Below are 19,413 nucleotides of genomic sequence, written 5' to 3'. Positions count from 1 at the left end.
CGAAGCACAGCAAGTTGAAACGGCGTTTTAGTTTTTATATTTTTTAATAATATAACTTGGAGGAGCACGCCGCACTTTTAAAACTATTTAACTGTGACGTATCGTACGGAAAACGTAGCCGGTACATTAGTTGTTTTGTTTTTAAAATCAGCTTTCCTGCGACGGTGAGAGTTTGGTTTTGAGACGACGGCCTCTTTTTGTTTGTTTGTTTAATAACTTTCTTTCAAAACGCGTAATTATTTCTTTCAAACTGTTTTTTTTTCTTCTTTTTCATCCCGAATTTGTGTTCTCTTACTCTGGTGACGTAACGACGTCACTCCCGACGCGACGCACGAGTTTGGCTTTGTTTTGTTATCGGTCAATAAACTTTTTTTTTTTTTTTTTACGCTTATGATTTTTATTTATTTTTATAGAATATATTTTTCTTTTTTTGTTGAGGTGAATAATTGAAACGCGAGCGATATGCTTTGAAAGAAATTATATTGTGTCATTTAAAAACAAAAGCTGTTCACTATTATTATTATTATTATTATTATTATTATTATTATTATTATTTCCTAGTCGTATCGTTTTATTTATTGCGTTGTCGCACAAAACCAGACACATTTCACAGCGTTTTGCCCGACTTTTGAATCAGATACGCGTGCAGAATACAGACTTAACTAAACTTCTGAAATCTGGTCATTTTAATGAATTTAATTATTACACCCGTGGTGACGTTGTTGTAAAAAAGCAACGACGCCAAAACGGGACAGTTATAATTATTTTTTTTAATAAGGCAGCAACCAGATACGTTAGTACATTTCATTTTTGTAAAAATATATAATATATATAGTTATGTAATTTACGAAAAATGTGTGCGTGACGTCACCATACTAAACCTCTCCACAGAGTTTTTTTGAATTATTATTATTATTATTATTATTATTATTATTATTATTATTAAAGAGAATTACAAAATGAATTTCTTCAGCTTTCTCGTTTCGCGGATGCATCGAATGAGACACGACATTGTGCGGATGGAGTTTGTAATGGCGTGGCTGTGCGGTGCGTTTTTCACAGGTGAGTTTACTGATTGATTGATTGATTGATTGATTGATTGATTCGCTCCGACCGCGTTCACGTCACTTCAGACTGGACTGTTACAATAAACGGGGTGTGACTTTATCAAGAGTTTTAACCAACAACCCCGAAAAACAAGCGTTGAAAACGCAGGCTGCTGAACTCGAGTTACAGAAACTAGAACTCGCATTGATTTCCATTAGCAGTCGTTATTCATAACTTTTAAATATGCATCTCACTGCGCATGTGCAACACAGCCCATAAACACAGAACACCAGGTGTAAACGTTGCTCTGTGTGTGGTCGATTGCGCTGCTTTTATAGAGGCGAGAGAATGGATTTTAAAGATAGTCAGCGCTCCTTTAAAGGGAGGGGCTGGTGATCATGTTAATAAAGCTAATAAGAGGCGAGAGAATGGATTTTAAAGATGGTCAGCGCTCCTTTAAAGGGAGGGGCCGGTGATCATGTTAATAAAGCTAATAAGAGGCGAGAGAATGGATTTTAAAGATGGTCAGCGCTCCTTTAAAGGGAGGGGCCGGTGATCATGTTAATAAAGCTAATAAGAGGTGAGAGAATGGATTTTAAAGATGGTCAGCGCTCCTTTAAAGGGAGGGGCCGGTGATCATGTTAATAAAGCTAATAAGAGGTGAGAGAATGGATTTTAAAGATGGTCAGCGCTCCTTTAAAGGGAGGGGCCGGTGATCATGTTAATAAAGCTAATAAGAGGTGAGAGAATGGATTTTAAAGATGGTCAGCGCTCCTTTAAAGGGAGGGGCCGGTGATCATGTTAATAAAGCTAATAAGAGGTGAGAGAATGGATTTTAAAGATGGTCAGCGCTCCTTTAAAGGGAGGGGCCGGTGATCATGTTAATAAAGCTAATAAGAGGTGAGAGAATGGATTTTAAAGATGGTCAGCGCTCCTTTAAAGGGAGGGGCCGGTGATCGTGTTAATAAAGCTAATAAGAGGTGAGAGAATGGATTTTAAAGATGGTCAGCGCTCCTTTAAAGGGAGGGGGCCGGTGATCATGTTAATAAAGCTAATAAGAGGTGAGAGAATGGATTTTAAAGATGGTCAGCGCTCCTTTAAAGGGAGGGGCCGGTGATCATGTTAATAAAGCTAATAAGAGGTGAGAGAATGGATTTTAAAGATGGTCAGCGCTCCTTTAAAGGGAGGGGCCGGTGATCATGTTAATAAAGCTAATAAGAGGTGAGAGAATGGATTTTAAAGATGGTCAGCGCTCCTTTAAAGGGAGGGGCCGGTGATCGTGTTAATAAAGCTAATAAGAGGTGAGAGAATGGATTTTAAAGATGGTCAGCGCTCCCTTTTTAAAAATTCGACTAACCAATTCATAAATAATTCAATAAAACGGAGATCTGGGCTTTTAGCTAAATGTATGTTTTGGGTTACGTGGGGGGGGGGGGGGGGGGGGGGGGGGGTCTGAGCGACTTTATCCCCGGAGATTTTAGGGGGTCACTGATTGGATTAAGGGGGTCGATGTTCCTGTTTGCTGTGGCGTCCGTCTGACAGCTGGTTTGCAAATCTGTCACTTACAAAAATAAATGAGTTTTTAATTGATGGATTGCTGTGCTTCCAGTCCAGTCCAGTCTAGTGATATTAAACTGCAGTTACAATGTAATTCCAGTCCAGTCTAGTGATATTAAACTGCAGTTACAATGTAATTCCAGTCCAGTCTAGTGATATTAAACTGCAGTTACAATGTAATTCCAGTCCAGTCTAGTGATATTAAACTGCATTTACAATGTAATTCCAGTCCAGTCTAGTGATATTAAACTGCAGTTACAATGTAATTCCAGTCCAGTCTAGTGATATTAAACTGCAGTTACAATGTAATTCCAGTCCAGTCCAGTCTAGTGATATTAAACTGCAGTTACAATGTAATTCCAGTCCAGTCTAGTGATATTAAACTGCAGTTACAATGTAATTCCAGTCCAGTCTAGTGATATTAAACTGCAGTTACAATGTAATTCCAGTCCAGTCTAGTGATATTAAACTGCAGTTACAATGTAATTCCAGTCCAGTCTAGTGATATTAAACTGCAGTTACAATGTAATTCCAGTCCAGTCTAGTCTAGTGATATTAAACTGCAGTTACAATGTAATTCCAGTCCAGTCTAGTGATATTAAACTGCAGTTACAATGTAATTCCAGTCCAGTCTAGTGATATTAAACTGCAGTTACAATGTAATTCCAGTCCAGTCTAGTGATATTAAACTGCAGTTACAATGTAATTCCAGTCCAGTCTAGTGATATTAAACTGCAGTTACAATGCAGGGCTGGGAATGAGACTCCCGCTGCACAGCAGTGTGATCCAGTCCTGGTTTCACTGGGAGTTTAATAATAAGACACACCTGAGCTTGTTAGCTAGACACACTGGGGCTGATCAAGCTGGTAGTAAAACCTGGACTGGGGGACACTGCTGTGCAATAGGAGTCTGATTGTGATCCCTGTAGTTTGTTCTTGATCTAAAGCATGTCTCTCTGTCTGTGTCTCTTTGTGTGTCCCCAGGTCTCTCCGAGGTCTCTCCCTCTCTCCCAGCGCACATCTCCGTCCTCAAGTCTTGGGATTCTCTGGTCCTCACCCAGTTAGACCAAGAGGTGCTGGGAAACTCCAGCCTGCGATCCCACTCCCAGTCCCTGCTGCTGCTGCACGCCCCGGGGGAGAAGCAACTACCCGTGGTCCAGGCTTCATTCGGACCTTTCACTGTAAAGCAGGTCAGAGCGCGGACCGTCTTTTAAAATCCATTCTCTCACCTCTTATTAGCTTTATTAACAGGATCACCGGCCCCTCCCTTTAAAGGAGCGCTGACCATCTTTAAAATCCATTCTCTCACCTCTTATTAGCTTTATTAACATGATCACCGGCCCCTCCCTTTAAAGGAGCGCTGACCATCTTTAAAATCCATTCTCTCACCTCTTATTAGCTTTATTAACATGATCACCGGCCCCTCCCTTTAAAGGAGCGCTGACCATCTTTAAAATCCATTCTCTCACCTCTTATTAGCTTTATTAACTTGATCACTGGTCTCTCTCCCTCTCTCTGTGTTTTAGGAGCTGTCCCTCCCCCTCCTCTCCCTCCCCTCCTCTCTCTCTGCCTCTATTTTGGGGGGACCGGATGGGGGCGTGGTCTCGATTTCTCGACCCTGGGTTCGAGTGCTGTTCCACTGGGGAGGAGTGGAGAGAGAGAGGGAACGAGAGAAAGGAGGAGAGAGGTGCGTCACTCTCCATGCTTTCAGAGAGACTGAAGAACTTCAAACAAACTGCTTAATACAGGTACTTAAAATGGGGAGCGAGAGATCTAGCATTGTAGCTTCCAAAATAACTACTTGAAGTCTTTCTCAGCGTCTTCAGTGTAAATTCAATGGCAAACGTTTCCACTAGAAGTCTTTCTCAGCGTCTTCAGTGTAAATTCAACGGCAAACGTTTCCACTAGAAGTCTTTCTCAGTGTCTTCAGTGTAAATTCAATGGCAAACGTTTCTACTAGAAGTCTTTCTCAGCGTCTTCAGTGTAAATTCAACGGCAAACGTTTCCACTAGAAGTCTTTCTCAGTGTCTTCAGTGTAAATTAAATGGCAAATGTTTCCACTAGAAGTCTTTCTCAGCGTCTTCAGTGTAAATTCAACGGCAAACGTTTCCACTAGAAGTCTTTCTCAGCGTCTTCAGTGTAAATTCAACGGCAAACGTTTCCACTAGAAGTCGTTCTCAGCGTCTTCAGTGTAAATTCAATGGCAAACGTTTCCACTAGAAGTCTTTCTCAGCGTCTTCAGTGTAAATTCAATGGCAAACGTTTCCACTAGAAGTCTCTCTCAGCGTCTTCAGTGTGAATTCAACGGCAAACGTTTCCACTAGAAGTCATTCTCCGTCAATAAGGGGAATCAGCTAATCTCTCTCTCTCTCTCTCTCTCTCTCTCTCTCTCTCTCGCTCTCTCTCTCAGTCCTCCTCGGGTGTCTGTGTGGCTAATCTCACATTCCCGCACTCCTGGTTCACCACGGAAACTATGAAAACCAGAGCGGCTGACGGAAGCAGCAGCAGCACGGAAGCAGAGCTCTATTACAGCGTCTCCCCGCTCGGCACAGCGCCCCCTGCCTGTCTGGAGACGGTACTGCAGCCTTCGCAGAACGAGCTTCACTACACCGGGGCGGTGGCTTTGCGGAGCGGGGGGGCGCCGGGACCGGACTCGGGGGAGGAGGAGGAGGAGCTGAGGCTGGACCCCAACGTCGTGATTCGCTCCCCGAAAGGACCCCTGAAGCTGGGGCAGCCAATCAAAGTGGGGGTGCTGCTGAGGGAGAACTGCACTGCAGAGCTGGTGGTGATCAGGTGAGACTGGTCTACAGTATTGAGACTGGGCCAGTGTATTGAGACTGGTCTACAGTATTGAGACTGGGCCAGTGTATTGAGACTGGTCTACAGTATTGAGACTGGGCCAGTGTATTGAGACTGGATCAGTGTATTGAGACTGGTCTACAGTATTGAGACTGGATCAGTGTATTGAGACTGGTCTACAGTATTGAGACTGGATCAGTGTATTGAGACTGGTCTACAGTATTGAGACTGGATCAGTGTATTGAGACTGGTCTACAGTATTGAGACTGGATCAGTGTATTGAGACTGGTCTACAGTATTGAGACTGGATCAGTGTATTGAGACTGGTCTACAGTATTGAGACTGGTCTACAGTATTGAGACTGGGCCAGTGTATTGAGACTGGTCTACAGTATTGAGACTGGGCCAGTGTATTGAGACTGGATCAGTGTATTGAGACTCGTCTACATTATTGAGACTGGTCTACAGTATTGAGACTGGTCTACAGTATTGAGACTGGTCTACAGTATTGAGACTGGGCCAGTGTATTGAGACTGGTCTACAGTATTGAGACTGGGCCAGTGTATTGAGACTGGACCAGTGTATTGAGACGGGTCTACAGTATTGAGACTGGGCCAGTGTATTGAGACGGGTCTACAGTATTGAGACTGGACCAGTGTATTGAGACGGGTCTACAGTATTGAGCCTGGACCAGTGTATTGAGACTGGTCTACAGTATTGAGACTGGGTCAGTGTATTGAGACTGGGTCAGTGTATTGAGACTGGATCAGTGTATTGAGACTGGATCAGTGTATTGAGACTGGTCTACATTATTGAGACTGGATCAGTGTATTGAGACTGGTCTACATTATTGAGACTGGGCCAGTGTATTGAGACTGGTCTACAGTATTGAGACTGGACCAGCGTATTGAGACTGGTCTACATTATTGAGACTGGGCCAGTGTATTGAGACTCGTCTACAGTATTGAGACTGGGCCAGTGTATTGAGACTGGTCTACAGTATTGAGACTGGGCCAGTGTATTGAGACTGGTCTACAGTATTGAGACTGGACCAGCGTATTGAGACTGGGCCAGTGTATTGAGACTGGTCTACAGTATTGAGACTGGGTCAGTGTATTGAGACTGGGTCAGTGTATTGAGACTGGATCAGTGTATTGAGACTGGATCAGTGTATTGAGACTGGTCTACATTATTGAGACTGGATCAGTGTATTGAGACTGGTCTACATTATTGAGACTGGGCCAGTGTATTGAGACTGGTCTACAGTATTGAGACTGGACCAGCGTATTGAGACTGGTCTACATTATTGAGACTGGGCCAGTGTATTGAGACTGGTCTACAGTATTGAGACTGGGCCAGTGTATTGAGACTGGTCTACAGTATTGAGACTGGGCCAGTGTATTGAGACTGGTCTACAGTATTGAGACTGGGCCAGTGTATTGAGACTGGTCTACAGTATTGAGACTGGGCCAGTGTATTGAGACTGGTCTACAGTATTGAGACTGGGCCAGTGTATTGAGACTGGATCAGTGTATTGAGACTGGTCTACAGTATTGAGACTGGGCCAGTGTATTGAGACTGGATCAGTGTATTGAGACTCGTCTACATTATTGAGACTGGTCTACAGTATTGAGACTGGTCTACAGTATTGAGACTGGTCTACAGTATTGAGACTGGGCCAGTGTATTGAGACTGGTCTACAGTATTGAGACTGGGCCAGTGTATTGAGACTGGACCAGTGTATTGAGACGGGTCTACAGTATTGAGACTGGGCCAGTGTATTGAGACGGGTCTACAGTATTGAGACTGGACCAGTGTATTGAGACGGGTCTACAGTATTGAGCCTGGACCAGTGTATTGAGACTGGTCTACAGTATTGAGACTGGGTCAGTGTATTGAGACTGGGTCAGTGTATTGAGACTGGATCAGTGTATTGAGACTGGATCAGTGTATTGAGACTGGTCTACATTATTGAGACTGGATCAGTGTATTGAGACTGGTCTACATTATTGAGACTGGGCCAGTGTATTGAGACTGGTCTACAGTATTGAGACTGGACCAGCGTATTGAGACTGGTCTACATTATTGAGACTGGGCCAGTGTATTGAGACTCGTCTACAGTATTGAGACTGGGCCAGTGTATTGAGACTGGTCTACAGTATTGAGACTGGGCCAGTGTATTGAGACTGGTCTACAGTATTGAGACTGGACCAGCGTATTGAGACTGGGCCAGTGTATTGAGACTGGTCTACAGTATTGAGACTGGGTCAGTGTATTGATGCTGGGTCAGTGTATTGAGACTGGATCAGTGTATTGAGACTGGATCAGTGTATTGAGACTGGTCTACATTATTGAGACTGGATCAGTGTATTGAGACTGGTCTACATTATTGAGACTGGGCCAGTGTATTGAGACTGGTCTACAGTATTGAGACTGGACCAGCGTATTGAGACTGGTCTACATTATTGAGACTGGGCCAGTGTATTGAGACTCGTCTACAGTATTGAGACTGGGCCAGTGTATTGAGACTGGTCTACAGTATTGAGACTGGGCCAGTGTATTGAGACTGGTCTACAGTATTGAGACTGGACCAGCGTATTGAGACTGGGCCAGTGTATTGAGACTGGTCTACAGTATTGAGACTGGACCATCGTATTGAGACTGGACCAGTGTATTGAGACTGGTCTACAGTATTGAGACTGGACCATCGTATTGAGACTGGACCAGTGTATTGAGACTGGTCTAGTGTTGAGACTGGACCAGTGTATTGAGACTGGTCTACAGTATTGAGACTTGGCCAGTGTATTGAGACTGGTCTACAGTATTGAGACTGGGCCAGTGTATTGAGACTGGGCCAGTGTATTGAGACTGGACTGGACCAGACAGTGACCAGTCTCTCTCTCTCTCTCCTCTCTGTCTCTCTCCATCTCTCTCTCTCTCTCTCTCTCTCTCTCTCTCTCTCTCTCTCTCTCTTTCTCTCTGGTCTCAGATGTTCAGATGCTGAAGGTTTTTAATCTCCCTCTTTGGGCATTGACTCCATCACAGATTGAGGATTAAACTCGGGAGCTCTCTCTCTCTCTCTCTCCCCATCCCTCTATCGTCCCTCAATCTGTTCAGTGTAAGTTCCCATGACAGATCTGAAGTTCCCGTTTCATCAAAACGTTTCCCGGTCAGTTTGACACGTTCCTCTCTCTCCTCCCCCCCCTCTCTCAGAGTGAAGCTGAAGAAAGGTCTGAGCGTGGAGTCGGTCAGCCCGTCACTCGCTTCAGACGACTGGACAGTGAGTGTGGAGGAAACGCTGGGGTCCAAACACCACACCACCTCGCTGACCATCCGCAGAGCAGCGCGATCGCACACACACAGGTGACAAAATAACACTGTCTGTCTGTCTGTCTGTCTGTCTGTCTGTCTGTCTGTCTGCAGCTTTAATGAAACTAAACTCTTTTCAGAATGTAGTAAACTAACACAGACCCCAAGAAGAAGGGATTATATTGTAGCGTCAAACTGAACAGGATTGTGGGGCTCTGTCTGTCTGTCTGTCTGTGTCTCTCTCTCATGTTTTCACTCACCTCTAGAGAAGCTCTTGTGTGATTGTGTTCATGTTCCCCTCTCTCACCCCCGTCTCCTCTCTCTCTCGGCTCCGGCGCTGGTTCCAGCTCTGTTCTGTTCTGGGAGCCGGCTTGCCTCTCTCTCCAGTCCGATAACTTCACGGGCCCGGCTGTGACCCGCAGGATCTCCTGGCAGGTGGAGTACCCGGGTCAGAACCCGCTGTGGGGGTCCGAGGGGGGGGTGGCGCTGACCCGGATCACACTGACCCACCGGGCCCTGCTGGGCATCGTACCCGTCACACAGGTGAGGAGAGAGGGGACGGGGGAGAGGGAGGGAGAGAGATATTGTTTTTATTTTTGTTCTGTAAATGCTTTGGCAATACTTGTATAACATTGTCATGCCAATAAAGCTAATTTTGAATTTGCGAGAGAGGGGAAGGAAGGGGGGAAGAGAGGGGAGGGGATGATAGAGAGGGGGAGATAGGAGGAGAGGGGGAAAGGAGAGAGTGGGGAGAGAGGATGAAGGGGGAAGGAGAGAGGGGGGAGAGGAGGAGAGGGGGAAAGGAGAGAGGGGGGAGAGAGGAGGAAGGGGGAAGGAGAGAGGGGGAGAGAGGAGGAAGGGGGAAAGGAGAGAGTGGGGAGAGAGGAGGAAGGGGGAAAGGAGAGAGGGGGAGATAGGAGGAAGGGGAAAGGAGAGAGGGGGAGAGAGGAGGAAGGGGGAAAGGAGAGAGGAGGAGAGGGGGAAAGGAGAGAGGGGGAGATAGGAGGAGATAGGAGGAAGGGGGGAAGGAGAGAGTGGGGAGAGGAGGAAGGGGGAAAGGAGAGAGTGGGGAGAGGAGGAAGGGGGAAAGGAGAGAGTGGGGAGAGGAGAAAGGGGGGAAAGGAGAGAGAGGAGAGAGGAGGAAGGGGGGAAGGAGAGAGGGGGGAGAGAGGAGGAAGGGGGGAAGGAGAGAGGGGGGAGAGAGGAGGAAGGGGGAAGGAGAGAGTGGGGAGAGAGGAGAGAGGGAAAGGAGAGAGGGGGAGAGGAGGAAGAGGGAAAGGAGAGAGGGGGAAGGAGAGAGGGGGGAGATAGGAGGAAGGGGGAAAGGAGAGGGGGGAGAGAGGAGGAGAGGGGGAAAGGAGAGAGGGGGGAGAGAGGAGGAAGGGGGAAAGGAGAGAGGGGGGAGAGAGGAGGAAGGGGGAAAGGAGAGAGGGGGGAGAGAGGAGGAAGGGGAAAGGAGAGGGGTAGGGGAAGATAGAGGGGAGATAGGGGGAGGAGAAGATTGGGAGAGAGAGAGAGAGAGAGGCGAGGAAGGGGGGAGAGGGAGAAGAGGAGGCAGCAGGCCTGGGCGCTCTCATAGTTACAGCAGACTTGTTTAATGAAATTGCAACTCCAGTGCTGTTTTGCTGCAGTGATTGCAGTTAGAACGACAGGAGCACTGCTGTGCCTTCAGTGTACCAGACCACGTTAAAGAACTACAGCTCCCAGCATCCCTCACCACGAGGAGGCATGCTGGGAGCTGTAGTCCTATAGCCAGGGCTGGACCGATTCACAGTGTATCGATGAATCGCGATGCTTTCTTTACAGGATGTATCGTAATAGAGGTCTGTATCGTGATACTAGACCACAGCGCACTGTAGGTAATGAACTACAGCTCCCAGCATGCCTCACCATTGCCGCAGGTGCAGAGGCATGCTGGGAGCTGTAGTTGTAGCCAGCGCTGTAGCGATTCACTGTGTATCGAGGAAGCTTTCTTTACATTAATCTACTGTAATAGAGGTCTGTATCGTTTGTGACACAAAACCACAGCAGAGTTTGCTTTATTTTATTTTATTTTTGTTTTTTAAACGGTCCATGAAATATCTGTCCCTGTTTCCCTCAGACCCCTTCTCTAGTGAACACCGCCATTCTGACGGGACTCCGCGTGTCGCTTCCTGTCACCGTGCTGGCAGTGGAGCATGATGGGACGGTCTATGACGTCACCCACTACGTCACCTGCCGATCAACGAACGAGGATATCGTCAAGGTAACGAGAATTAACTAGAGCCAGCCAGCTTCACCCGACCTCTCTGTGCTTTACAATGCTTCCCTATGCTTTACCACACCTCTCTGTGCTTTACAATGCTTCCCTATGCTTTACCAGACCTCTCTGTGCTTTACAATGCTTCCCTATGCTTTACCAGACCTCTCTGTGCTTTACAATGCTTCCCTATGCTTTACCACACCTCTCTGTGCTTTACAATGCTTCCCTATGCTTTACCAGACCTCTCTGTGCTTTACAATGCTTCCCTATGCTTTACCACACCTCTCTGTGCTTTACAATGCTTCCCTATGCTTTACCAGACCTCTCTGTGCTTTACAATGCTTCCCTATGCTTTACCAGACCTCTCTGTGCTTTACAATGCTTCCCTATGCTTTACCACACCTCTCTGTGCTTTACAATGCTTCCCTATGCTTTACCACACCTCTCTGTGCTTTACAATGCTTCCCTATGCTTTACCACACCTCTCTGTGCTTTACAATGCTTCCCTATGCTTTACCACACCTCTCTGTGCTTTACAATGCTTCCCTATGCTTTACCACACCTCTCTGTGCTTTACAATGCTTCCCTATGCTTTACCACACCTCTCTGTGCTTTACAATGCTTCCCTATGCTTTACCACACCTCTCTGTGCTTTACAATGCTTCCCTATGCTTTACCACACCTCTCTGTGCTTTACAATGCTTCCCTATGCTTCACCAGACCTCTCTCTGTGCTTTACAATGCTTCCCTATGCTTTACCAGACCTCTCTGTGCTTTACAATGCTTCCCTATGCTTTACCAGACCTCTCTGTGCTTTACAATGCTTCCCTATGCTTTACCAGACCTCTCTGTGCTTTACAATGCTTCCCTATGCTTCACCAGACCTCTCTCTGTGCTTTACAATGCTTCCCTATGCTTTACCACACCTCTCTGTGCTTTACAATGCTTCCCTATGCTTTACCACACCTCTCTGTGCTTTACAATGCTTCCCTATGCTTTACCACACCTCTCTGTGCTTTACAATGCTTCCCTATGCTTTACCAGACCTCTCTGTGCTTTACAATGCTTCCCTATGCTTTACCAGACCTCTCTGTGCTTTGCAATGCTTCCCTATGCTTTACCAGACCTCTCTGTGCTTTACAATGCTTCCCTATGCTTTACCACACCTCTCTGTGCTTTACAATGCTTCCCTATGCTTTACCACACCTCTCTGTGCTTTACAATGCTTCCCTATGCTTTACCACACCTCTCTGTGCTTTACAATGCTTCCCTATGCTTTACCACACCTCTCTGTGCTTTACAATGCTTCCCTGTGCTTTACCACACCTCTCTGTGCTTTACAATGCTTCCCTATGCTTCACCAGACCTCTCTCTGTGCTTTACAATGCTTCCCTATGCTTTACCACACCTCTCTGTGCTTTACAATGCTTCCCTATGCTTTACCAGACCTCTCTGTGCTTTACAATGGTTCCCTATGCTTTACCAGACCTCTCTGTGCTTTACAATGCTTCCCTATGCTTTACCACACCTCTCTGTGCTTTACAATGCTTCCCTGTGCTTTACCAGACCTCTCTGTGCTTTACAATGCTCCCCTGTGCTTTACCAGACCTCTCTGTGCTTTACAATGCTTCCCTATGCTTTACCAGACCTCTCTGTGCTTTACAATGCTTCCCTATGCTTTACCACACCTCTCTGTGCTTTACAATGCTTCCCTATGCTTTACCACGCTTTCACTGTGCTTTATTACACTTTACAGTGGGTAAACTTGTATAAAGGTTAGTTTACCCTGGTATATAAAATAATTGAGATCATATTTAAGAGTTTTAACACAAATTTACATTTTATCCAAAAATGATTGTATTGACTCACCGGTTGTACATCAGCTCCCCCTTGTGGATAATTAATGCAACACACCCTAAAACATTAACTGCTGTATTGTAGACAAGTCCGTCTGCCTGGATTTTTTCCATTGACTTGTAGTGCGAAAACAGGGAGGTTCCGGGTTCAAATCCCGGCTCAGCCACCGACTCCCTGTGTGTGTGTGACCCTGAGCAAGTCACTGAGCAATCTATCTATCTATCTATCTATCTGTCTGTCTATCTATCTGTCTGTCTGTCTGTCTCTCTATCTGTCTGTCTATCTATCTGTCTGTCTGTCTGTCTGTCTGTCTATCTATCTATCTGTCTGTCTGTCTGTCTATCTATCTATCTGTCTGTCTATCTATCTATCTGTCTGTCTGTCTGTCTGTCTACCTCTCTCTCTGTCTGTCTGTCTGTCTGTCTGTCTCTATCTATCTGTCTGTCTGTCTGTCTATCTCTCTGTCTGTCTATCTGTCTATCTCTCTATCTCTCTATCTCTTTATCTATCTCTCTATCTATCTATCTCTATCTATCTGTCTATCTCTGTATCTACCTATCTCTCTATCTATCTATCTATCTATCTATCTCTGTCTATCTGTCGCAAAGTATTTGGACAGTTTAAAAAATGTATTTTTTCTGCATGTTCTGTAATAATGTGTTTTATTATGAAGCTGAATCTCTATTTTCCATTGATTATCTTTCAGTAGAACCATGAGAAATGATGGAAATCCCATTCTCTGTGGTTTTGCTCATCTAGCTGTCCGAATGCCTTTGTCTGCCTCGAGCGTGTGTGTATTGTGAAAGAATTCACTTAATAAAAGGTTCGATAGCCCTTTTGAAGCAGACCCAGAGACGAGAATAGTGTATATATATTTTAAGCATGTTTTGTGCTGATTTTATTAGTTACAAAAACGACAAAATAAAACCTAACTTGCAACACAAGCGTAGTTTTTCGCTGTGTCTCTCCTCTTCAGCCACACAGAAGCTGCAGGGTTTCCAACCCTTTGATGCAGGGCTACACCAACGGGAGACGGGTGTACCGCTTCCTGGCTTGCTCCCGTGGCATTCTGGGAGATGTAGTCCTTTATTTTTATATCCCCTCCTGGACTACATCTCTATCTGCAGTTTTTCGAAAAAAATAAAAAGCTAACCGCATTGACCTGTGAACCACGTTTCAAGAAATGATAAAAACGTTTTTTAAAAGCAAAATCGAGGACCGTTCTGATGCATATTATAATTTCTTAGCGGTCAAGTCTGAAAGAGGAGATTTTTTGTCGTGGCAGGCTGTGTTGACGGTCCTGTTTGTGTACGTTCCCCTGCTGTGTGTTTAGCGTGGTTATTGGAGCCTCTCTCTGTGGTAGGGCAGGCTGTGTTGACGGTCCTGTTTGTGTCCGTTCCCCTGCTGTGTGTTTAGTGAGGTTATTAGAGCCTCTCTCTGAGGTCGGCAGGCTGTGTTGACGGTCCGGTTTGTGTCCGTTCCCCTGCTGTGTGTTTAGCGTGGTTATTGGAGCCTCTCTCTGTGGTCGGGCAGGCTGTGTTGACGGTCCTGTTTGTGTCCGTTCCCCTGCTGTGTGTTTAGTGAGGTTATTAGAGCCTCTCTCTGAGGTCGGCAGGCTGTGTTGACGGTCCTGTTTGTGTGTGTTTTGCCCCGCAGGTCTCGTCGGACTGCTCCTCGGTGTTCGTGGACGGGTTCGAGTCCTCTCAGGGGGGGCTGGAGGTGCGGGTGGAGTTCCAGCTCGAGTCACTCGCTGGCGCCCTCCTGCTGTCGGTCTGGGTGCCGCGGCTCCCTCTCACCCTGCAGCTGTCGGACGCGCAGCTGAGCCAAATCAGGGGCTGGAGAGCTCACAGCAACACTGAGTGAGTGAGAGAGAGACTGTGTGTGTGTGTGTGTGTGTGTGTGTGTGTGTGTGTGTGTCGGACACGCAGCTGAGCCAAATCAGGGGCTGGAGAGCCCACAGCAACACTGAGTGAGAGACTGTGTGTGTGTGTGTGTGTGTGTGTGTGTGTCGGACGCGCAGCTGAGCCAAATCAGGGGCTGGAGAGCCCACAGCAACACTGAGTGAGAGACTGTGTGTGTGTGTGTGTGTGTCGGACGCGCAGCTGAGCCAAATCAGGGGCTGGAGAGCTCACAGCAACACTGAGTGAGAGACTGTGTGTGTGTCGGACGCGCAGCTGAGCCAAATCAGGGGCTGGAGAGCCCACAGCAACACTGAGTGAGAGACTGTGTGTGTGTGTGTGTGTGTGTGTGTGTGTCGGACGCGCAGCTGAGCCAAATCAGGGGCTGGAGAGCCCACAGCAACACTGAGTGAGAGACTGTGTGTGTGTGTGTGTGTGTGTGTGTCGGACGCGCAGCTGAGCCAAATCAGGGGCTGGAGAGCTCACAGCAACACTGAGTGAGAGACTGTGTGTGTCTATCTATGTCTCTGGCTGTATCTGTCTGTCCTTTATGTGGACAATGGCAGGGTCCCAGTAATGTTATAACTTATTTAAATAAATAAAATCAATCTCTCTTCTCTTCTCCCTCTCCTCTTGCTTCTTTCCTTCTTTCCTCTCCTGCTTTCCTCTCTCTCTCTCTCCTTGCTCCCCTCTCCTCTCCTCTCCCCTCTTCTCTCTCCTCCTCCTCTCTTTCTCTCTCTCTCTCTCCTCTCCTCCTCCTTTCTCTCTCCTCTTGCTTCTCTCCTTTCCTTTCTCTCCCCTTGCTCCTCTCTCTCCTCTCTCCTCTCTCTCTCCTTGCTCCTCTCTCTCTCCCCTCTCCTCTTCTCCTCTCCTCTCCTCCTCTCTCTCTCTCTCCTCTCTAGTTGTTCTCCTCAGTATCAGAGGTCCACAGTTCAGGTTCTAGCCCAGTTTGCGGCCGTCCCATTGGACCCCGAGGGTCAGCTGACCTTCATGCTGGGCTCTCCTGATTGGTTCGTCGACGTCACAGAGCTGGTCCGGGATTGGCTGAGGACTGCGGAGCCGCGCATAGCGACGCTGAGCCCAGAGGGCATCCTGATTGGACGAGAGCCGGGCGTGACATCACTGCAGGTATCTGAGTTTGTGATTGGCTTAATGAATGTTTTCTCTGCTAACTTGACTTCCTCTCTCGGTCTCTTCTGGTTTTTGAGTTTCTGATCCAGTGAAGTTCTGGATGATGAAGGCATTAAAACGTTTCTCTGCAAACTTGACTTTCTCTCTCGGTCTCTTCTGGTTTGGAGTTTCTGATCCAGTGAAGTTCTGGATGATGAAGGCATTAAAACGTTTCTCTGCAAACTTGACTTTCTCTCTCGGTCTCTTCTGGTTTGGAGTTTCTGATCCAGTGAAGTTCTGGATGATGAAGGCATTAAAACGTTTCTCTGCTAACTTGACTTTCTTTCTCGGTCTCTTCTAGTTGAGTTTCTATATTAAGTAATCTCTTTATTCTCTCTCTCTCTCTCTCTCTCTCTCTCTCTCTCCTCAGGTAGTCTCGTCTCTCTGGGACACTGTTATAGGTCAGAGGGAGGTTACAGTGTCCAGTGATAAAGTGACCCTTGGTGACCTTTCGGTCCAGCTGATTTCGGGACTGACGCTGTCAATCAAACCCAGCGCCGGCCTCCACGGTGTCGTCACGGCAACGGCCAGCGCACAGCAACAGCTGCACACCTACAGACAGGTAAGAGACTCTAAACTCGATTTCCACTAGAAGTCTTTCTCGGCGTCTTCAGTGTAAATTCAACGGCAAACGTTTCCACTAGAAGTCTTTCTCAGCGTCTTCAGTGTAAATTCAACGGCAAACGTTTCCACTAGAAGTCTTTCTCAGCGTCTGCAGTGTAAATTCAATGGCAAACGTTTCCACTAGAAGTCTTTCTCAACGTCTTCAGTGTAAATTCAACGGCAAACGTTTCCACTAGAAGTCTTTCTCAGCGTCTTCAGTGTGAATTCAATGGCAAACGTTTCTACTAGAAGTCTTTCTCAGCGTCTTCAGTGTAAATTCAATGGCAAACATTTCCACTAGAAGTCTCTCAGCGTCTTCAGTGTAAAACTAACCCATTGCAACTCCCTCTTCTCTCCACTAGGAGGCAGTCCTCAGTATCTGGCTCCAGTTCAGCGACGACACCACCGTCCCTCTGGAGACCTTTGACCCCGGCACCTACTCGCTCCGCCTCCTCTCGCTGGCGGAGGGCGTGGTCACCTTGGAGACCGTCGCCACGGAAACCGACCGCGGCGACGGGGGCAAACCGCTCCCCTTGGTGGTCGCCAGGGGCGACGGGGGCGGGCCTCTGATCAGGGCGGAGCTCAGCGACACGGGCTGCCACAGGCTGAAGAAACAGCAGCAGCAGCCAATCAGAAAGAAGACCGGGGTCCTGGCGGGGGGGTCGGGCTGGGTCCGAGTGAACTTTGACCTCCGGAGAAGAGGGGAAGGGGACAGCGGGGAGGGGGAGGACTATTTCGGGGAGAGGAGGAAGGTTTGGAGAGGGGAGAGGAGGCAGGAGGAGGAGGAGGAGGGAGAGGAGGACTCGCTTGGAGACCAGAGGAAGGTTTTGAGAGAGGAAGGGGCGTCCCTCGACGAAGCCTCCAGCGACGACCAGCCGGGTTTCTTGGAGTGGGAGCCGATGGGAGGGCGGGGCACCCCGGGGGGGCGGAGGCTGTCAGAGCTGGAGATCGGGATGTACGCTCTGCTGGCCGCGTTCTGCCTCGCCATCCTGGCCTTCCTGGTGAACTGCGTGATGCTCATCCTGAAGTCCCGGCGCAAAGGCGGCGCGGGGGGAGGAGGAGAGGATTCGGGGAAGAGCCGCCACAACTGGCTGTGGCTCGGCACGGACCTGGAGGAGCTGGGCAGGCAGGCGGACCTCGCCGCCAATCTCTCCCAGCGGAGGAAAGAGCGGGGCGGGTCGGAGGGACCCTACCTCACCGCGGAGCCCGGGCCGGGGGTCGCACACGCGAGCGGCACGCGGCTCGTCTTCCCCAGCGCGGCGCACGACGACCACGTTACTCCCGAAGTGGAGGAGCTGGCTTCCCAGGAGCCTCTGGGTGCTGGCGGGAGGGTGCAGTTCGCTCCCCGGGAGGATCCTGCCCTCGCGGCTTCGGAGGAGGACGTGGAGTGGCTGTGCCGGGACATGGGGCTGAGCCGGCGATCCGAGATGGAGAGTTACATGGAGGGAATCCGACGGGACTCGGAGCGGGACTCGTGACGGAGCCTCGCGTCTTCTGCACACTCGCCCTCCTCCTTTTTTCCTTTTTGTGAAGTTTGCAATCGTTCTGAACACGTCTGGCTGCTCACCTAAAGAAAGACAGGGAAAGGGGGGGGTCTATATAATGCAGGGGGGGGTCAAACTCCAGTCCTGGGGGGCCACGGGGGCATCTGGTTTTCATTCCACCTTAAGCTCTCAATCTAATTATTTGTCCAATTGGATGTATTTTTTTCAAGTCATTTTACAGTTGATGGTTTTTAAAAATGCATTTCAAAGGTACGCTACCTCCAAAATGTTTCGAGACCTGGAGAGAAGCATTAAATCTGTCCGGTTAATCAGATCATCAGACCAGTGGAGTAATTGAGAGCTCGAGGGGGGGGGAACGAAAGTCGGGAGACGCTGTGGCCCCCCAGGAGCGGCGTTTGCCCCCCCCGGATATAAGCAAGACGATTCAAGCGAACGTTATAGGAAGTCATATTCAAGATATTTCATATTTTTACTCTTGGTAGAAAAAACTGAAACGTGTGTATTTAAGTTTCCTTATTTAGAGAAAAGGCTTCACGTTGGTAATTTTAGTTTTGTAAATATTCATGGTTTTTAAAAAAAAAAAAAATGTGTTTTTATTGTTTGTGATTAAAGATGAATTAGGAGATTGGTGGTGTTTTTTTTAATTTATTTTTCAGTAAAGTTCTGCTTGGCATACATAAACGTTTCTGTAATTTAGAATATTGTGTTCAGTTCTGGTCACCTCGTTACAAAAAGGATATTGCTGCTCTAGAAAGAGTGCAAAGAAGAGCGACCAGAATTATCCCGGGTTTAAAAGGCATGTCGTATGCAGACAAGCTAAAAGAATTGAATCTATTCAGTCTTGAACAAAGAAGACTACGCGGTGATCTGATTCAAACATTCAAAATCCTAAAAGGTGTAGACAGTGTCGACCCAGGGGACCTGAAAAAAGAAACAAGGACCAGGGGAATGGAGATTAGATAAAGGGGCATTCAGAACAGAAAATAGGAGGCACTTTTTTTACACAGAGAATTGTGAGGGTCTGGAACCAACTCCCCAGTAATGTTGTTGAAGCCGACACCCTGGGATCCTTCAAGAAGCTGCTTGATGAGATTCTGGGATCAATAAGCTACTAACAACCAAACGAGCAAGATGGGCTGAATGGCCTCCTCTCGTTTGTAAACTTTATGTTCTTAATGGGAGCTGTGAGATTTCACTGTGCAGCTAGATGCATTGAAAATGGAGCTGCTTTTTCATCGCCGCGGAAAGGACAAAAAAACAGAGAAAATCATTTCTAGGCTTCAGTTTCTTATTGTGTATGGAAGCCTCACAAAAGCCTCTGCAGGGCAGCATTTATCTACAGAACTGTAACAGCAGTGTTTAAACCTCCCTTTCACAGTTCATGTTGTTCAAAAGAAAATTCAAATCGCAGCTCCACGACGCCCGCTA

General features: G+C 47.4%; 1 protein-coding gene across 1 annotated transcript; it reads left to right on the top strand.

The window, feature by feature from the left end:
- The first annotated feature begins 6 nt into the window (after positions 1–6).
- Positions 7–18,610, top strand: LOC131734583 (transmembrane protein 132C-like). Its single transcript, XM_059021375.1, has 11 exons — positions 7–1,062; positions 3,588–3,793; positions 4,130–4,351; positions 5,014–5,396; positions 8,615–8,764; positions 9,058–9,253; positions 10,812–10,955; positions 14,466–14,668; positions 15,610–15,835; positions 16,248–16,439; positions 16,843–18,610. Exons 1-11 carry the CDS (start codon positions 960–962, stop codon positions 17,956–17,958), a joined length of 3,141 nt encoding a protein of 1,046 aa, XP_058877358.1. The 5' UTR covers positions 7–959; the 3' UTR covers positions 17,959–18,610.
- The last annotated feature ends 803 nt before the right edge of the window (positions 18,611–19,413 follow it).

The sequence above is a fragment of the Acipenser ruthenus genome, unplaced genomic scaffold, assembly GCF_902713425.1.
Source record: "Acipenser ruthenus unplaced genomic scaffold, fAciRut3.2 maternal haplotype, whole genome shotgun sequence".
NCBI classification, from domain to species: domain Eukaryota; kingdom Metazoa; phylum Chordata; class Actinopteri; order Acipenseriformes; family Acipenseridae; genus Acipenser; species Acipenser ruthenus.
The sequence above is the reverse complement of the archived record's forward strand: the minus strand, read 5'-3'. Positions and strand labels throughout refer to the sequence as shown.